A 19,105-nucleotide genomic window follows, 5' to 3' on the forward strand; every position below is an offset into this window, starting at 1 on the left:
TCCATTTTTTACTCTAGGTCTTTTCCGAATAACTACTGGGACAAGTTCATCAAACGCAAGGTCCACATAATCATACGATCATCATGTATTTGTTAAAAATCCTCACCCTTAATATTAATTTTGCCCAAAATGACATTTTATAAAGATATTTTCCCATTTTTTTGGTGTCTATATTAATAATAATGGCAGTAAATCTATACGTGGCCTATCTGTGACATCACTGCGCTTCACCTTCCTGTGTGTGTAGGTGATTAACAAATATGGGGACTTATATGGAGCCGAGCGCATCGCCGAGCTCTTAGGCCTGGATAAGACTGCTCTGGACTTTGACCCCACCGTGGAGACTGTCGAGAAGGAAGCTTCCCTGCTATCCTGGTAAGAACACAGCTGTTGTTTCACAAAGTTTTTTTTTTTTCCATGAAATCTTTTGCATCTATTTTGGTGGGCTTAGATACATACACTGGTGGCATAGTTCTAAAATAATATTAAAATTATTATTATTATTTTTTTGACAGGCTGAGCTCAATTGACACAAAATATCACATTTGGAAATTGGGAGTGGTTTTGACTGACAATGTAAGTTATTAAGGAAGTTAGAATGAATAGTTTTGTTGACTAGTTTTCATCACATATTGTGTTTTTTTTTTTTACAGTCTTTCCTGTATCTGATCTGGTACACTATTATGTCCATTTTTGGACACTTCAACAACTTCTTCTTTGCTGCCCATCTGCTGGACATTGCCATGGGCTTCAAGACTCTCCGGACCATCCTGTCTTCAGTCACTCACAATGGCAAGCAAGTATGTATTGCTACCAGCAGAGGGAGCCACAGGAGAGAATTTTCATGTTCTGGGTCAGCTGAGCTACTGTTAATTGGTTTTCCCTTTCAATCCTTCAAATCTTATTTTGAGATTTTTAGTGTGAGGGTGTCATGTCATTATCTTAATTTATTTTTACTACAAAACGATTAAAAAACAAATTTTATGATTCCAGTTGGTGCTGACAGTGGGTCTGCTGGCAGTGGTTGTGTATCTCTACACAGTGGTAGCCTTCAACTTCTTCAGAAGGTTCTACAATAAGAGCGAGGACGAAGACGAGCCGGACATGAAGTGTGACGACATGATGACGGTACCTTTACAAATTTTAAATTTAGAAGGAAAAAAAATAAACAGATAACTAAGCTTTTATGGAAGAAATCAATCACAGACATGAGCAAGGCCACATTTGAAGAAGAAAAAATGGAATGCCATTCCTATTTTGAGGAATTTGAAAAACTTTTCAACCGTCACACTGAACGCTTTGAACTCATGTAAAGTCAAATCTGTTCTCCTTACAATCTTATTTAACAAACTGCATTTCCTGTTTTTATTTTCTTCCTTGCAACAGTGCTATCTCTTCCACATGTACGTGGGTGTAAGAGCTGGAGGGGGTATCGGTGATGAGTTGGAGGACCCGGCTGGAGACCCTTACGAGCTCTACCGCATCCTTTTTGACATCACCTTCTTCTTCTTTGTCATTGTCATCTTGCTGGCCATCATTCAGGGTATCTCAACGTTCCTGGCCTGATCTTAAAAATCGTTTTTGGTTACGTGTCACGGTTCAATCACCCTCCTTGCAGGTTTGATCATTGATGCCTTTGGTGAGCTGAGAGACCAGCAGGAGCAAGTGAAGGAGGACATGGAGGTATGTTAACACCCTTGCACGAGAGTATGAATTGGTTTCGGATAAAAATTAAAGCTAGCAGAAGCTAATTAAGCTAATTCTGTTCGTCTTTTAGACCAAATGCTTCATCTGCGGCATCGGGAACGACTACTTTGATCGGACGCCTCACGGTTTTGAAACTCACACCTTACAGGAGCACAACCTTGCAAACTACCTGTAAGCGCTACTATGCTAACCTTAAAAAAAAATACAAAACCAGAAATATGTCTGAGTCTACTTCCCTTCTGCAGGTTCTTTCTGATGTACCTGATCAACAAGGATGAGACAGAACACACAGGCCAGGTACGTGATGATAACTAGACGGAATATTTGAATTTAAACTCCTCTGCCCTGTGATATCTAAAGAAAAATGAAAAAAAAGACACTCATGTTCCTGACCCTTCTGTTTGTAGCTTTCACTTGTTTCTACCCACTTGATGGGTTGCATAAGTGTAGCTTTGCAGGAGGAGGAAATAATGTGTGGGTTTACTTTGACTTTTTTGACTTTTTGTCGGCCTCCTTGAAAGATGTTTCAGTGTCATTTAGCAGAATTTTTCAAAGCCCACAATAAGAACAGGCAAGACAAAATAAATCGTGACAATAGTGTTTCATATCATGCATGTCATCCAATCGGCTTTTCTAATTTGAATGACAATATCAGATTTGATTTCTCATTTTGAACACTCAACTCGTAAAGCAGAATCATAACGCGATAGTGGTCGCTCCGTATGGACGCCAATGTATCGCTTTACTGAAATAGAATCCATTTTGGAATATGAATGTGATGCTTCATAATGTTTTTATTAGTCACAACAATTAAGGTTGTGCAGTCTCATGAACATTTAGGCAATTTGGCCGATTTTCACTCTCTCTCTTCCATATCCAAAAGATTTATTACAATATACCAAGAAGAAATAAATCTTCCTTACCTGAAGTGTTAAACGCCAGACATGCCACAGCAACAGGTGGCGCTATAACCATCTCCTTTTCCTCTCCAGGAGTCGTATGTGTGGAAGATGTACCAGGAAAGATGCTGGGACTTCTTCCCGACCGGAGACTGTTTCCGGAAGCAATATGAGGACCAGTTGGGCTAAAAGACGGCTGCCTTAATCTGGTGATTTTTTTTTTTTTTCTCGATCTGACAGACTGTGAACTTCACTCTACTGGAAATCCTGCTGATAAATGTAGCAAAAATAATAACACATAAAAAAGATACTGAATTTGGATTGATAGGCGGCATCCATATTGGAAGTAAAATACCATGACGGCTCTTATATGCAACGTTTTCTCACCTTTTCATTTGCTCAGTCGGAATTGTTTGATGCATGTGAAACTTGCTCTGAAATATTTCTTTTTGATCACCACAGACATAGAAATGAAACTTCATATCTGCCTTTCAAAACCTGTTGTAAACATGACTGGTCACTTTATGATACACTTTAAGTGCCTTTTGAGAAACTATGCAAAAAAAAACAAATTTGTCCCTCTTGACACAGACAGCGATGACACTTATGCTAATTTTGTGGCTTTTGTGTTAAAGAAAAAAAAAAAAGTTGTATAAATGTTGTGTAAATGTTGCTCAGTTTGTTTTATTTAATCTGCCTGTCTGCAATTGTTACCACAATAGAAGAGCCAAACAGAAAAAAAAAAAGCCATTGATGGGCAAATCAGCTGCTGTTTTATGGACGTTTACATTATACACACACACGTAGTAGTTTTGCATTGATGTGAACGAGAGGACGGAAATGAATAAAGTTAATTGAGGCAATAAAGCATGACTCGTCACTTTCGGGAGCTAATCCCCTTGTGCATTTTTTTCCCCCAAGATGTAAAAAGCCGTTTGTTACCATGACAACCACGGCCAGAGCTAGGGCACTGCAACAAGGCGAGGCATGTGGCTACTTGTTTGCACGCAGCCTTGACAGTATTTTAGACAAAAGCAAAACCTTCTGGAAAAAAAGTGGAATTTATATTTTCACTCAGCGGTTCAACCGAATATATTTGGAAAGAGACGTTACCATGCATGTTTTGGGGGTTTTCAGTCCTGCAGGTTTTTTGCATGATCTACATCTCTGCAATGGTCAGGAGATCATACTGTCCAACCAGTCCTCCAAGTCCTCCTCAGTCATTTCCTGCTTAACAGAAGCGGACTCAGGGGGTGCTGGTATGTCGTCTTCGGGCTCCTCCATCTTCTCTTCTGTTTGTACCTCAGTGACTGTGTCACAATCTACAGATTAAAAGAAGATATCAGGGATGATTTTTTTTTTTTTTATCCCCTCGGGACAAGAAGCGAAGCAACTAACAATGAGCATATTAAGAGCAATTGGTTGTTGATTAGCATCGAGGCAAATTAGCGTGAACTGCTAAATTGAAAAGAGCAGAAGCACTCCTGATTCAGTTCAAAGTCCGACTTGGGAGACATTAAATAGTCTGTTGTACTTTTTTTTTTAATTGGCAGGACGCATATTCGACAAAAATATGTGATTTTGCCTTTTTTTTAAATATGTAGACCTCCTCATGGGATAGCATAGCTCAATTGATACTTAGGAAAAAAAATCTGTTCAGAACATTTGGAGATTCTGTCATCAATTTGGTTAATTATTTGATAAAGGAAATACTCATGTGCATAACGGACTGTACTCATTATCATCCGGAGTACGAACCTTTCATCACAACAGCGCTTTCAACGTTGACAGACTGGTCTCCTGAGACAGGGTTCAGTGGTTTCGCTAAAGTGAGCAGCTGGTCCAGCTCGTCATCCAGCTCGTCCGCCGAGGCCGTAACAACACTCGAGGGAGCCTGCAAGTCGGAGCTGGCAACAAAGCTTAAGGTCTTGGTGCTCGGGTTTTTTGAAGGTACGGCCGACGGTGTTAATGAGGGCAGCTTGGCTGTCTCCTGTTTGGAGGCCAAAGTCATTGTGGGCAAGTTGACTGGTGTTGAAACCTGGAATAAAAAAAACATCTCCATATTTTCACACAGATGTCTTAATGTCAACGCTCGGCAGGTTTAATAATCTTCACGGGTGTCAAGACGTCACACCACACTGAACTTTTTTGCAATTAAAATCCTCATGTTTGTTGCAATTATTGGAAACATTTGAAAGACGAAGTGCTCCAACAGCCAAAGTAATCTTGAGTGTGTATAAAATCCTGAGTGTACTGAAGACAGAGTTCAACTAATCCTTGTCCAAACAATTTATTTCTATTGATTTTTGTTGTTGTCTTCTCATAAAACTTTTAATTTCAGCATGTTCCCCGGTGTCATTAATCCTCCACAAAGTATATGTTCCTCAAGAGGAAACAAATAATCGTCTTGAATGCTCTCGTGTGCAATTCAACGCCATACCTGAACTAGCTCAGCTTCCAAGTTGAGCCTCTGATGAAGAGGCACTTGTTCAAGAACCTGAGCCAATGCTGGGAGGTCCACAAACAAAGTCGACATCTAGAACAACAAGAGAAAAACACAAGATACATCTTGGTGAATGTGTGGTGAATACCGTATTTTCCGCACTATAAGGCGCACCGGATTATAAGGCGCACCTTCAATAAATGGCCCATTTTAAAACTTTGTCCATATATAAGATATATACATTTGGGCCGGACTTTGGACAGGCCTGCTGTAGTGGCTCAATATTGGTCCATATATAAAGCGCACCTGATTATAAGGCGGCTTTTGAGAAAATTGGAGGATTTTAGGTGCGCCTTATAGTGCGGAAAATACGGTACATTCAATCAAGAGGCAGACTACACATTAATCCGCCAAGACTGTAATTTACCCCTTTAAAAAACTGTAACAATAAGCATAATGGATTTACTTGAGTGGATGAAGATGTATCCGTCTCCCAGTCTTTTTCATCAGAAAAGCGGAATTGAGTGAAGCAATCTCCTAAAAATGACAAGAGAAAGAGCATTTGATTAAAAAACTTAAGCCATGTAGAGAACCAACTGATTTCTCTGCATCATTTCACATTTGTCCTTTTCCAGATAAAGAAACAAAACGAAATAATCAACCCTTGCATAGCAATCAATAGCATTGCGTAAACAGTCAACATGTGCCGCCATTTTGTTTCCAAAACAAACCCGCTGAGGGCACTCGGAAGCAAATTAACACAGAGGTTGAGTTGTCAACAAGTTAGAAAGCTCCAGAAGCACGCTCGTGCGCCAGACCCAAATTGTTCACATCTTTTATAGCGTGAAAGGCGATTGATGTGCCAATGGACATGCTGGAATGCATCACCCACTAGGACTGCAAAACAAGAACAGCTACTGGCCGTCGGGTCTGAAGGGCTCTTCAAAGCTCTCGTGATAATTACGCTCATCTCCACATGCAAGCGGGAGTATGCAATTTCATGTTCAATAAGCCGGTGCAGACAAAATGACAGCAGAACTAAATGTAATGCAAAATAAAGGGTCCAATCTACAATTTTCTTTTCGCTTAGGTTGGACCCAGAACAAATCACGTTCAACCTTTAAGGTTACATTACATTATAAAAGTTACAACCAAATACGGCCTCCATTTTTTTTGATTGAGGTGGAATCTATGAAGCGATGGCACTCCTATCTTTGTAGGTGTCATGAGAATAAATGAAAGAATAAGAAAAACACGAGCACGTTAATGTGTAAGGTCGCATCTCGGATTTCACGCACCGATAATCGAATCCCATTGTTGTTGTTGGCCCTTGAGACATGAAGTGTCTCGCCAACTATTAAGTACATGGAGACACAGACGATGTGCTACAAGGTCAAAGGTCAGCCACTCAGCACTGCATTCGGGTGAAGAATTAACCTCATTCAAAACTACTATTATGTTTACTTCCGAACACAATTCACACGGTCATATAAATATGAAGACACATATTTTTTGGGGGTTGACAGTCAAAATGGCCATCAGAAGGAAACCACGTGACAAAAATGAGCTCGACACCCCCGACTTTAAACAAGGACGAGAAAATAAGACTAATGACGGTTTCCCGTTGCTCCCGAAAAAAAGGCCACACTAATTCGAAACTCAGCAGGTGCAGTCACAAACAGTAGACACAGGTCAGTGTGACAAACACAGATGGACGCTCAGCTGGAGACCTGATAGAAGAACGCTCGTCACTCACAGCCTGCCCAATGTGCACGATATTGCAGACGTGTGGTGCTCGGGACCATCTGCAAGTCGTCCTTGAGTGCTTTGCTGAACAGGGAGTGATGGGGGTCAAAAAGGAGAGTCAGCAGGGGGGGGGGGGTTCTCGCTGGCAGAGAGAGAAATGACGTCTGAATAGAAAGGAGGTGGCTGAAGAATGTCAGCTTGATGTGACAGCGGGGTGAAATCCTTTAACAGCTGCTGGTCTACAGTGATACTGACAAAAAAGCAATCTCAACAACCAATGGACCGATCTATTACGTATGAATGACCCAAAGTTGTACTACTAATTGAAACCGGCTCCAAAAAAATAGACTTCAGCGCAATCTTAAGTTTGAAATTTCAGTACTTCTTCAAATGCAGAAATGGAGGCATCACAACTCCATTTTGCATTCCTCAGACAGTCCATGAAGTGAATAAATATAACTGTCGCTGAAATCTGCAGCAGGATGGAAAATAAAAATAAATAAATAAATAGGAAATAAAAAAACTCCGCAGTCCCTTTGACATTGTGAACCTTTTATCATGGAAATCGCAACTCAGGTAAGCACTGACGTAGCCATGGCAACAAGAATCTTTTGCCAAACTTCTAAAAAGACAAGAACTTAGGATGCATGTTTGCTTTTGTACGTCTGTTATTAATTGTAACTTTAGTGTCGGGATGGTCGACACTTACCGGAGAAATCACAAGCAAACAAAAACAGAAAAAAAAATTGCAAACTTAATGCTATGGTACCTCCAGCAGACCTCCCCGTCACGCCTTTTTGACTAAGCCAATTAGGACAACAAGACACGGAACAGAAAAGTCTGTACACATCGATAAATCACTGCTTGAGCTAATTGCAATTAAAGTCCTGAGTAAACCAGGCGGTGAAATCAAGAAGCTGAAGCTATTTACTTGCAATGGTGATTGTGCGGATGTCAAAGTCAGAGCAGAGGAACCTCAATTCACTCGGGGCTTTATTCTCATTAGGAATGGGTTTTATTAGTGTGCAGACTGTTGGAAGCAACATGAAAGAACTCCTTTCAATTTAAATTTAAGTCCTCAAAAAAAAAAAAAATGCACTCCCGCAAATGTTTTTTCCAATTAATTCAATACAATTGCATTTTGAAATAAATTGCGATCTAAGCCATGTAAAAAAACAAACTGATTGAAAATAGAAACCAAACCTAGAAGACACGATTACCAAAAATGAAACCCTAAACTTGTGAACCACAACGGTATATATTTTTCAACTTGAAAACAAAAGAGACAACAGATTATCAGTGTTTCTTCTCACATTCAGAGAAGACAGAGGAAGAACAATGCACCCACTGAAAGCTAAATAAAGACTTGGTACTTGGCCTTGAACAGCACCAAAGTACCAGAAGACTTAGACCCCCCCCCCCATAGGACTTCATACAGGCGACAAATTCACTTTTCACAATTTACAAATGTTTTGTGTCAAAAAATGAGTCACGAGAAGGATTAAATTTTATTCCTAATCAGCGCTTTAATTAAACAAAACGGCGATGAAGATGAAACTAATACTAAATTAAGCTAATTACATAATTAGGTACTAAACTATCATCGATGCACATATGAGTTTTAATTCTCAAAAGCCTTCGCATCGTGTCGGTCGCTGAAATAAACTTTAAAAGCATTTCATTATTTTTCCTTCCGCACGTTTTGAACAGTAATTGAAATCCACACAAAAAAAATTAACACTTAGGAAATTTCCCTGGAGAATGTGCCTGTTATATATTCAAAGTGGAAAAGCTGCAGAAGCTGTCAAATTAGTCGAGATCTTGCCTCAAACTTAGTCAATAAACCCATCGGGAGGGCCTCACTTTACTGACATCTCCACAGCTTCCAAACCATTAATTTGTGACGGCACACCATAATATTATCTTTGATCGTCACGTATAGATTTTTAGCATAGGAAGAAAAGAATGCATGCAGAAGAAACTGTGAGCATAAAATCGCCGTTGTTTTTTTTTGTGAAATGTTATGTTTACGTGATTACAGCCTAATAATATGACTAGGAACCAAAAGAATGAATCCGAGCCAAGGCCGAGCCTTACAACTTCTAGAACAAATTGTCCACCTTTGTTCAGACCAATTTAGTCATCAAGAGTCATGCATTATTCACCAACTGCAAACAAACAAAGCGGTTAGCGACACAAAAACCTCCTCGGTACGGCTGATGAATAGATGTTAACAATATATTTAATTGAACAAAGGTGGCTGTCGATATTGATTGTTTCCTACGCGATTGACGAAGGTGAGCGACAAACGGTGAATTGTGTTTCTGCCTTTTAAATTGCGTGATAAATTTCCTGCCGCTGCACTTTGAGTCCGTGTCAAATTTGAACTTTAGGAAATATAAAATAACCAAACATTAAATAGGAAAAAAAAAATGCTTCTCTTGGCATGACTACTGTTATTTAGCACATAATAGGGAGCATCAATGTGGGAGATGAGAATCGCTCAAAACAATTATCTTTAATTGAGGTAAAAGAATCCTGAATGACTCATTTAGTTTTTCTTTCCAAAATGCCCTGATTTGACATAATTGCCATTTGGGAATTACTAACAGTGAAAATAAAATGAATTCATTCGTCCAGGTTGGGCAATTGAGAATAGAAATCCTGATACAATGACGACCTGGTAGCAGACAGTAAAGTAAAACAAATAAAATAAAATAAAATAAAAAGCAAATATACTCATCGAAAACAAAAGCATAGCTTGCTCATTGTGTTCAATAAAATGAAATAGTTGAAAAGTCAGCCATGAATGCTACAGGAGACAATGTGCGATAGCTATTAACACCGTTACTAATTCTTGGCAGGAATTTCTCATCCCAGCATGAAGCCCATTAAGCAGACAACAGGGGATAGCTCACTGTGATGTGTTTAAAATTAAAAAAAAAAAAGCATCAGAATGATTAATTTGATAAAACTATGCATTTCTCATTTCAACTATATGTTTAATGTCGGCCATTTTCTTATAATTTGACCAATAGAGTGAAGACATACAGAATTTCTTTTTCAAAATGAATTCATTTGACTGATGAACACTTCAATTATTAGCAGTTTTAACTTTTGAATATTTTATTTATATTATAAAGTAATATTTTAATATTTTAAACATAATTTAATGATATTCTCTGAAACTGTTAATTCCACAATATAATGTCAACGGCTGAACGTAGACATCATATGACTTGGTAAAAAGAATTTGAGTTGCTGGTCGGAATTGTGAGTTTAAAAGTGTAATTCCGAAACAACTCCAGCGCGGTGGCACTAATTACCAATCGAAGGTAACTAGTATGTTAAACCATATTGCGCAACAGGTGCTTAGTAGTTTTGTGGATGACACTGACTCCTCCTCAGACTCCTCCCACCATATGCTTGACTGTACTCCTTCTACTCCTCCACCTCACCTTTTCCTCCATCCTCTTCCATGTTGCTCAGTAGCCCCGGTACAGGATGAGGCTATCAGACGCGTGGGCTTTGCCTCTAATAGTGGAGAATCAGCAATTTGGCTGAGGACAGGAGGAACCTCGCATGGGAAGAAATATTCTCGCAGCATTGAGGATGGAGTTAAAAAAGTTTGCGGGGTGAGTGGAAAACCATTTTGGAAGCTTTCTCGGGTCTCCTCAGAAGAAAAGATTCTTCAATTTTCTGACTGCCTAGGACAATTTTCTGGAAAAAAAGGTTTCAACGGAACCGACGTGGCCCCTAGCTACAGAAGACAGCTGTTGCATCCGATCCCAGAAATAGAGTTGGACGATTCAGCACGTTACGGCACGATATTGGAGCTCCTTAGCAACTGATGAGGATGTGCGACGTCGGGATGACCAAGGGGTATTTGACAAGAGTGTTTTTTCACCTCGTTGGAGAGGCGAGCGGCGATCAACAAAGTCAGCGAGAGCGAGCGAGGGAGGGGACCGAAGAGCCGGCGAGGGAAGGTGTGAAGCGAATGCTCAGAGAGGGAATCAAAGCGCTACAGTGAGAAAGGCAAAAAAAAAAAAAAAACAGCCAGAGGGAGTCAGAAACTCTGCCAGGCGGAAGGAGTGAAGAAAAAAAAAATTGACAATATCAAAGAACTGGCCAAGTGCCCATTTAACGCTGGAGGATTGTTTTCCGACAAAGCCACGAGGGGTGAGTATATATTCTGTTTGAAGTGGGTATTATAATTAAACACTTCCCACAGGTTTAGCTGTCCAGTCAAATTAGATTTTCTGTTTAAAATAAAATCATAATATTGTTAATTGAGCAGCATTAAAAAAAAAGTGTCAGATTGGTAATAGTTCAAAGTGCATAGTACATTTTGTATAGCCAATTTCCATACAAGATACAAACATGATCATTAACCTCGGACATCTTGAAAGAATGTGCGTGGCGGTGTCGTGCCTTTCTCTTTTTGGAGTGGGAGGTATGACGACCGGGCTGATTAGATTTTAAGTATCATTAAAAAAAATATATGTGGGCGGGAGACCACATGCCTCACATCGCACTACTTCCTCGCTTGAATTATACAGTAAGGCTGCAAATAGTCATGATTTTGCAAAAGATTCCTACAATCGTAGAATTGATCGGGCTTTCAGATGTTAATTGTGATGGAAATTATTCATCCTGGACTATTCTATATATTCTAGATCAGGGGTGTCAAACTGATTTTTTTCGCGGGCTGCATTGTAGTCATAGCTTCTTTCGGAGGGCCATTAAATAAATAAATGTATGAGCACCTCATATTATATACAGTAAAAGCTACAAAACAAACTGACAAATAACTCGTTTTCAAATCAGACGAGTCGAAACTGGTCAAATATTTTAAAAAAATAATAATATTATTAAAAGTGAAGACAATTAGCAATTCTAGTCATTTGTCTTTGCGGGCCACATAAAATGATGTGGATGGATGGATGGATGGATGGATGGATGGATGGATGGATGGATGGATGGATGGATGGATGGATGGATGGATGGATGGATGGATGGATGGATGGATGGATGGATGGATGGATGGATGGATGGATGGATGGATGGATGGATGGATGGATGGATGGATGGATGGATGGATGGATGGATGGATGGATGGATGGATGGATGGATGGATGGATGGATGGATGGATGGATGGATGGATGGATGGATGGATGCATAGATACATAGATAGATAGATACATAGAACTAATACACAAAACTTGACTTTTGTAAAAAAAAAGTGATGTCCCTGTCCCAAAAAAAGCCTACATAACACTCCCCCTAAGTGAACGAGTGGTATTTAAAGATGACCACGTGTAGACTGTTCCGTAGGCTGCTAGCTGAAGTGTCTCTGATCAAAGCTTCTGTTTTTAGTCTCACGCCTTCTTCCACCAGCTTCACTATCATCAGCAGGAAAAAAAAACCACAAGAGCGCCCGGAAGGCTTTTCGTCCCAAAGTGTTCCGATGGGCCATCGCGTCCATATCTAACGAAGTATCCATAACAACACCGGAAGATAGAAATGAAGGCGTGATTGCTGCTATTCATATCAGTTAGGACGAGCGTCGAGTTAAGTGAACCGCCGATGTGCTAATGCGATTTCCTTTTGTCTCATTATGATTGAGCCTTGATAGGTGTCCATTAGAGGCCTCGGTAAACTACGGCTGTGGGGGAGTCGAATTGATCCTCCTGTGTATAGATAGATGAACGGCGTTAGGATGTAAATAAATCAATCCCGCCACTCATGTAGGTATGCCACGCCTTGAACGAGAGGATGGCAACGTTCCCCATGGCAACGGCGCAATCAACCCCCGGCAATGATTGGACGGAAACCTGAGGAGATAAAAGCCGCGTCTGGGTTACCAAATAGTTGACAGCAATTAACTCTTCCGGACGTCGCATGGAATTGAGAATAATGCCTTTTAATTTAACAATCGCAATGGCGCAGGACGCTCGTCTGCTTCCTGATTGCTTCTTCAGGCAATAGCAAAGTCTATTTCAAAAGACATAGGCCTTGAAGTATTTCAAGTACCAATATCGGTCAGGGTTGCTTCCTTGATCGCCTCGGCCTTAGGGAAGCAATGAAAGAGGTTTACAGCAAACCTTTGTGCTTGAATTGATTGAAAGCAGAATAAATCACAGCGAGAATAAAAAAAAAAAAGCACGTTGAGTGGTTGGGTCAGCTGCAGGTGCTACATAATAGGCATAGATAAAAACATGGAGTCAAAAACTGCATTCAATAAAAAAATAAATCGTATTCAAGAAGCTTTTGAATGCTAACCGTCTTCTTTTTACCTCCCTGGGATCTACAAAAAAAAAATCCTCTTAATACCCTTCATCCTGGATTATCATTAGGAATAAACGGTGTAGACATTCAGGTACCCAACTGCTTAGGAGGTGTGGGACCTCATTTGTGTCTGTGAAAATCTTAGACATTGGACAATTCTACAACTCTAGAAGGCTCATTTGTGCTGTGTATTACTACAAAGCTGCAAATTGACATTTTGATGCTGCATTGCTGATATCAGGGCTATCTTAATTGGCCAGAAAAACATTGCCTCCCACATACAATTAAGTATCCCGGAGAGAGCGTTGGCCTCTCGTTGTACAGTATGACTAATCTGACAACGTGGGCAAAAAAAAGAAATAAAAAATAACAGACAAGAAATACTGAGCGATGGCACCTTTGCCATGTGCGCTACGAGCGAAAGTCGGAGTTTGATGCATCATTGTAATGCTCTCCAAACAATAAAAATAGTGTGAGACTAAAAAAAAAAAAGATCACACTCATCTGAAAAATCCCATAATTGATGACAAATAATGAATTGGATGTTTTACAACTTAATGGAAAGCTACAACAGCAATTTGAACGGTTATGTTTAATAAATAAGGTATTGAAAATATTGTGCTTAAAAACAAATCCTGTTAGTCAAGGAGGAAATGGAATTACAGACAATTCATGAATATCACCTTCCAAATTAATGTCCCAAGTAATTTTTCCCCAGAAACACTCGAATTTAACCAAATACCAGTTATTTATCAATCACAAACATTGATTTTTGTCAAAATTGAACTATTAAGCCATTATTTCAGGATAATCACGATAGCAGTAGAATTAGCATGACCTTAAATGCTAATGCTGATAACACAATTATTATTATTATTATTATTGAACCCTGATGTAGGTGGTTACTGTGTTGCTTCCTTAATAATTTTTTATAAACACAGTTCAGATATCAATATGCACAATTTGGTTATTCTAATTTGTCTCACCCTTGATATATTGGTTAAATCCTAAAAGAGGAGTGCACACAGTTGCCAGTGTCAAAATCCATTTTTTGCTCAGCTACTAAAGTGTAGGTCACAGCTATATTTGAAATGACACAGGTCAAAAATAGTTATGCAAATCGGAGGCAACTTGGCCTGAAATTCGGATTGAGGTTTTAGGTCATTTCACACTCACTTCAAATTGAGACAAAAAAGGCAAGATTAAAAAAAATAATAATAAATACAGATTCTGCAGATGGCTTCAACCTTACCTTATAATTTTGTTCTTCACACATGATAAAACATTTGTGCACATTTACTTTTACGAGGAAACTGTTGAGACTGTTTTTTTTTTTCTTTCAAATGATAAGGATGTTTTTTTTGCAGCCATCTGAAAACACTGTCCATACAAGACAATTAAAAAGGGCGCTGAAGACAACACACATTTCCTTTTCGCTAATTAGGATTACCGAGACAAGTGCAGTTGGAATATTTGACACGGGGGGGCAATTTTCATTTGTTTATCTAAGGAAGTAAAGTACTACAACATAAAGTGGAGACACATGGTTGAGCCTGCATAATAAACAAACAGAAGACACAAACCTTCATAACAAATCTCACCTGCGGAGCCCAAAAGGACATGGTAGTCAGTTCCTCTAATGGTGGGCATATTGTCAGGGATTTCCTGCTTCTCCGAGTCCTCATAACGGTCCCAGTTGGACTCCAGTTTCCTCCTGGAGAAAACGACGCTGTGAGCCTCATCAGGAGAATCACCCTCAACTTGATTCTGAAAAATGATGCAAATTTGAATTAGTATAGAATTACAGAATAAAGTAACCATGACTTGACTATAATTTATTATATAACGTGTCAGTTTGCAAACCAATTGAAATTCCAAATGAAGTTCATACATCACAAGCAGAGATGTTCATTCGGCACATTTAGCGTTCTTCTTCGCACAGTCAGCATGAAGCAAAGGAGAGCTAAATTGTATTTTCATATGATTGCAATCAAGGAGTCCATAAATCTCAAGGGAGATTTATTTGATTGCAATCACTGAGCTCCTATTGTTTCTTTTCTGACTCTGCCATTACAACAACGGGATGATTAGTTGACAGAAGCTGCCAGCCGAAATGAAGAATCCTCCAAGTCGTGTCATTTTCAAGGCAAACAAAGCCAGTCGGATGCTGTTCAAGCGCTAAGTGATCACCTGTGTACATAATTCAAGTGTTTGATTATTTAGCCTTAATCAAAATACACAAAAGGGTGAGATTACTTGAATTACCTCTACAGCGCATTATGATGATTGTGATTTTTTTATTTGATCAGATGCTGACGTGAAAACCATTGAAAAAAGGCTTGACAGTGCAGAAAATTCACTAACATGAATTAATATTAGACTAGTCCGTAACGCATGAGAAAATAAAATAATATTAATATAATAAATAATATTTATGTTTGTTTAGCTAATAATTTAATAAATGATCAGTTGTGGATTAATCATAGCACCTTGAAATTAATGTACTGGCCACAATTTGTGAAAGTAATGACAGGTTATCCATTTTTTTATTATAGCAATAATAATCAAATTGCTATCAAATCATATATTAGAAACTAATCACTGATAAAGTACATTAATTTGATTAAATGAGCAAGTGTGAATTATTCGTAGGTGTCCAGGAGTGCGTAAGTAAATGCACTAAACAGTAAATTACAATGAAAAAAGTATTAAAACTGTGTGTTTGAAATGGGTGAAATGGAAATGGCTGCATTTGCTTTGAATTATATTTATATTTATATTATATTTAGATTATATTTCACTGCATTTTGCAGGAATTCAACAAGCAATATTATGAAAACATGCTCAGAATTTCGGGTGGTTTGGTAAAGCGCGCTCATTTACCCGGTGTTGAAATTCCGCTGCATTTGCATCTCCTCCACGTCCACGACCGCGATAAAAATCTTTTCTGCCCCGGCCACGGTGGTGGCCTCCTCTGCCTCTTCCTCTGTGATCACTGCCACATTTATCGCCATCATTTCCACCGCGGCCACCTCTTTTCCAACCTCTACCTCTATTCGGTCTACCTTCCATGACAGTCTGATTTGACAGCCGGATGGCTTTAAGTGTAACACCATAAGTTTTGTTTTGTGTCCTGATTAATAGTGCCCTGCTAACACGCGATGCAGTTTGATATTGGTTCCGCTCTTCTTTAATGTTTTCGAATAATTCACAACAATTTCATCTGAATATAATTTGAATACTAACAGGTAATAAATTATATAATAGTAAAAGTAAACACTCAATTAACTATTCACGCCAGTGCAGAAACATATGCATAATTTGTGTCTATATGAATAAATGAATACATGAATAAATAAATAAATAAATAAATAAATAAATAAATAAATAAATAAATAAATAAATAAATAAATAAATAATAATGTGAAAAAATCTAAAAAAAAAAAGTCATCTGTTGTAAATTTTGGTGGTATTTATATTTATCTTTGTGTATTGATATTTTCCTTCTATTTTACAGGACATATTCTATTCCCCATGAAGCCGCAACAAAGACTTTCCATCTAATATTTCAACTACCTTCCGTGCAAAAAAAATAAAAAATAGCACACCACCATGGATGTCTATCCTCCAAACAGCACTTTTGCCAACACGACTCATATTCACTCTGCCCCTCATAGCCTTTGGGAAGTTATCACCATAGCAACCGTCTCTGCCATCGTCAGCTTGATCACAATAGTTGGTAACGTTCTGGTCATGGTATCCTTCAAAGTCAACAGCCAGCTGAAGACAGTAAACAACTATTACCTACTTAGTTTGGCTTTTGCAGATCTCATTATCGGAGTGCTCTCCATGAACTTGTACACGACATATATACTGATGGGCTACTGGTCCTTAGGAAGCCTCGCATGTGATCTCTGGCTAGCTGTGGACTATGTCGCTAGCAACGCTTCAGTTATGAATTTACTGGTCATCAGCTTTGACAGATATTTCTCCATCACAAGGCCGCTGACTTACAGGGCTAAGAGGACTCCAAGGAGAGCTGCCCTCATGATAGGCCTTGCATGGCTTGTATCATTTGTCCTGTGGGCACCTCCAATTCTGTGCTGGAAGTACATTGTAGGGGAACAAAAGGAATCCAAGGACCAATGCCAGATTCAGTTTTTAACCGAGCCAGTGATCACATTTGGGACCGCCATTGCAGCTTTCTACATCCCGGTCTCAGTCATGACTATTCTCTACTGTAGGATCTACAAGGAGACACAGAGGCGGACAAAGGATCTGGCAGAACTTCAAGGACTCACAAGCGACCATGTTTCAGAAGGAGCCAAACCGCAGAAAACTATGATTCACTCTTGCTTCCATTTCACCAGAGAGAGGCGAGAAAGGAGCCAGGCCTCTTGGTCTTCCTCCAACCAAAGTAACGTCACAAAAACCACCATTAGGTCCGACGAAGCGTGGGTGAAAGCTGACCAAATCGCTTCCTTTAGCTACTCCTCATCTGAAGAAGACGAGCATCACGTTTCCATGGAGACCCCGCAAGGATCTTTGAGGGATCAAAACGATAAGAACGGCCAAGTGACAAATTACGCAGAAGAGTATTTTTCAACACCCCCTGAGAGCAGCAAGAAGTATACTTCCTTTAAGTTCACACCTGGCTCCAAGGGTAAAAGAGGAAGTCCTGCACCTGCATCTCCTCGACGTCCCGACGCCGAGCAGAAAAACGCCTCACCTTCCTCCTCCACTACCTCCAAACCGATGGACCCGGGCCTGAAGAACCAGATCACCAAGAGGAAGCGAATGGTTCTGGTGAAGGAGAAGAAAGCCGCCCAGACGCTCAGCGCCATTCTCCTGGCGTTCATCCTGACGTGGACTCCTTATAACATCATGGTGCTGATCTCCACATTCTGCGCCACGTGCATCCCGACGTCCCTCTGGCACCTGGGCTACTGGCTTTGCTACGTAAACAGCACCGTCAACCCCATGTGTTACGCCTTGTGCAACAAAACCTTCCAGAAGACATTCCGGATGCTTCTTCTGTGCCAGTGGAAGAGAAAGAGAGGTGAGGACAAGCTGTACTGGTGTGGACAGAATGCAAATGTCAACAATAAAATGACTTGATGGGTAATCATGGTTGAGTTGGTTAGTATGAAGAACTAGTTAGACTACCAATGTCTGCCAGTAGGTCACATCGGTCGCTTTGTCATCTCGTTGCTCTTCCTGTGGTCGGCATGAAGTGCTGCATGTGAATTTATCTTGGGGTGAAATCAGAATTCAGGTTTCTAAAATATGAAAATTACAGAAATTGGAGCAAGTTTATTTTTTTATTTAGTCTTAGCTTAAGAATTAGTTGCCACCCATATAAGTATATGGAATCATGAAGGCTGCATGTTTTTTAAATGTGAAATTCCATAATACACACCTGACACGATGTAGGCTTGAATTGTTAAAAAATGATTTATCCTGTGAATGAATCATATAGATTTAATGACTTGTATTTAATGACTGTTTTTTTTTTTTCTTTTTATTATAGTAGTTGCGGTGCATTTTGTTCCAAGGGCTAATCTCTTGATCTGCATTACTTCCGACAGTGATAACGTGATATGCTGCTTTACTTAACATTCATATTAAAATATCAGGTGTAGTATCAGTAACGCCTGGCTTGCAGTATTTCTCTGTGGTTGATGTTTGATGGTGTTATTATTAAAAGAATAATTGCACATTTGATGATGTAACGTCAAACTCTGTGCCTTCTGTTCTGCTCAGAGGTTAAATTACGTTTCGTGATTGAATCTGTGGTAATTGTCTGTGCAGTGAAAGTGAAAAAGTGTAAAAAAAAACAAAAACAAATTCTGTCATAGAATTATAATTTTGTCGTTGCCTGTGTCCTGTTAATACGTATAATGTTTAAGTTATTAAACTTACATCAGAGATGTTATAAGTGCTGTTTTGTCTTGGTTTGAGAAAATTAAGTTTCACTCGTGCACACTTGAATGAGGACCAATACAAGAGCTGTATCTGAAT

At 39.3% G+C, this 19,105-nt stretch overlaps 3 protein-coding genes across 4 annotated transcripts in view; 2 read left to right on the forward strand and 1 right to left on the reverse strand.

The window, feature by feature from the left end:
* Positions 1-3,473, forward strand: part of ryr3 (ryanodine receptor 3) — a 43,056-nt gene extending 39,583 nt beyond the window's left edge. For both annotated transcript variants that reach the window (XM_049756006.1, XM_049756008.1), the window contains 10 exons: positions 18-60; positions 248-375; positions 516-576; positions 654-800; positions 994-1,128; positions 1,387-1,543; positions 1,619-1,683; positions 1,778-1,878; positions 1,953-2,004; positions 2,700-3,473. In XM_049756006.1, coding sequence (XP_049611963.1) covers positions 18-60; positions 248-375; positions 516-576; positions 654-800; positions 994-1,128; positions 1,387-1,543; positions 1,619-1,683; positions 1,778-1,878; positions 1,953-2,004; positions 2,700-2,795 — 985 coding nt within the window. In that variant the 3' untranslated portion in view covers positions 2,796-3,473. The remainder of the gene's footprint in view (positions 1-17; positions 61-247; positions 376-515; positions 577-653; positions 801-993; positions 1,129-1,386; positions 1,544-1,618; positions 1,684-1,777; positions 1,879-1,952; positions 2,005-2,699) is intronic.
* Positions 3,357-16,367, reverse strand: aven (apoptosis, caspase activation inhibitor). Its single transcript, XM_049756014.2, has 6 exons — positions 15,968-16,367; positions 14,686-14,851; positions 5,516-5,586; positions 5,047-5,142; positions 4,365-4,644; positions 3,357-3,928 (listed from the first exon to the last, which is right to left on the reverse strand). The coding sequence occupies exons 1-6, from the start codon at positions 16,154-16,156 to the stop codon at positions 3,783-3,785; spliced, it is 948 nt and encodes a 315-aa protein (XP_049611971.1). The 5' UTR covers positions 16,157-16,367; the 3' UTR covers positions 3,357-3,782.
* On the forward strand, positions 10,275-18,708 carry chrm5b (cholinergic receptor, muscarinic 5b). The gene is made up of 2 exons (XM_049756012.1): positions 10,275-10,974; positions 16,602-18,708. The coding sequence occupies exon 2, from the start codon at positions 16,697-16,699 to the stop codon at positions 18,200-18,202; it is 1,506 nt and encodes a 501-aa protein (XP_049611969.1). The 5' UTR covers positions 10,275-10,974; positions 16,602-16,696; the 3' UTR covers positions 18,203-18,708.
* The last annotated feature ends 397 nt before the right edge of the window (positions 18,709-19,105 follow it).

This window comes from Syngnathus scovelli, chromosome 20 (genome assembly GCF_024217435.2).
Source record: "Syngnathus scovelli strain Florida chromosome 20, RoL_Ssco_1.2, whole genome shotgun sequence".
Classification (NCBI taxonomy): domain Eukaryota; kingdom Metazoa; phylum Chordata; class Actinopteri; order Syngnathiformes; family Syngnathidae; genus Syngnathus; species Syngnathus scovelli.

What these genes read in the sequence shown, in the direction of transcription:
- aven (XM_049756014.2), bottom strand. Translation starts at nt 16,156, where the DNA reads ATGGAAGGTAGACCGAATAGAGGTAGAGGTTGGAAAAGAGGTGGCCGC. An exon ending in TGGAAGCTGAGCTAGTTCAG is followed by an intron (nt 4,645 to 5,046) that starts GTATGGCGTTGA and finishes TTTTTATTCCAG; the next exon opens with GTTTCAACACCAGTCAACTT. An exon ending in AAGCGCTGTTGTGATGAAAG is followed by an intron (nt 3,929 to 4,364) that starts GTTCGTACTCCG and finishes TTTAATCTGTAG; the next exon opens with ATTGTGACACAGTCACTGAG.
- chrm5b (XM_049756012.1), top strand. Translation starts at nt 16,697, where the DNA reads ATGGATGTCTATCCTCCAAACAGCACTTTTGCCAACACGACTCATATT.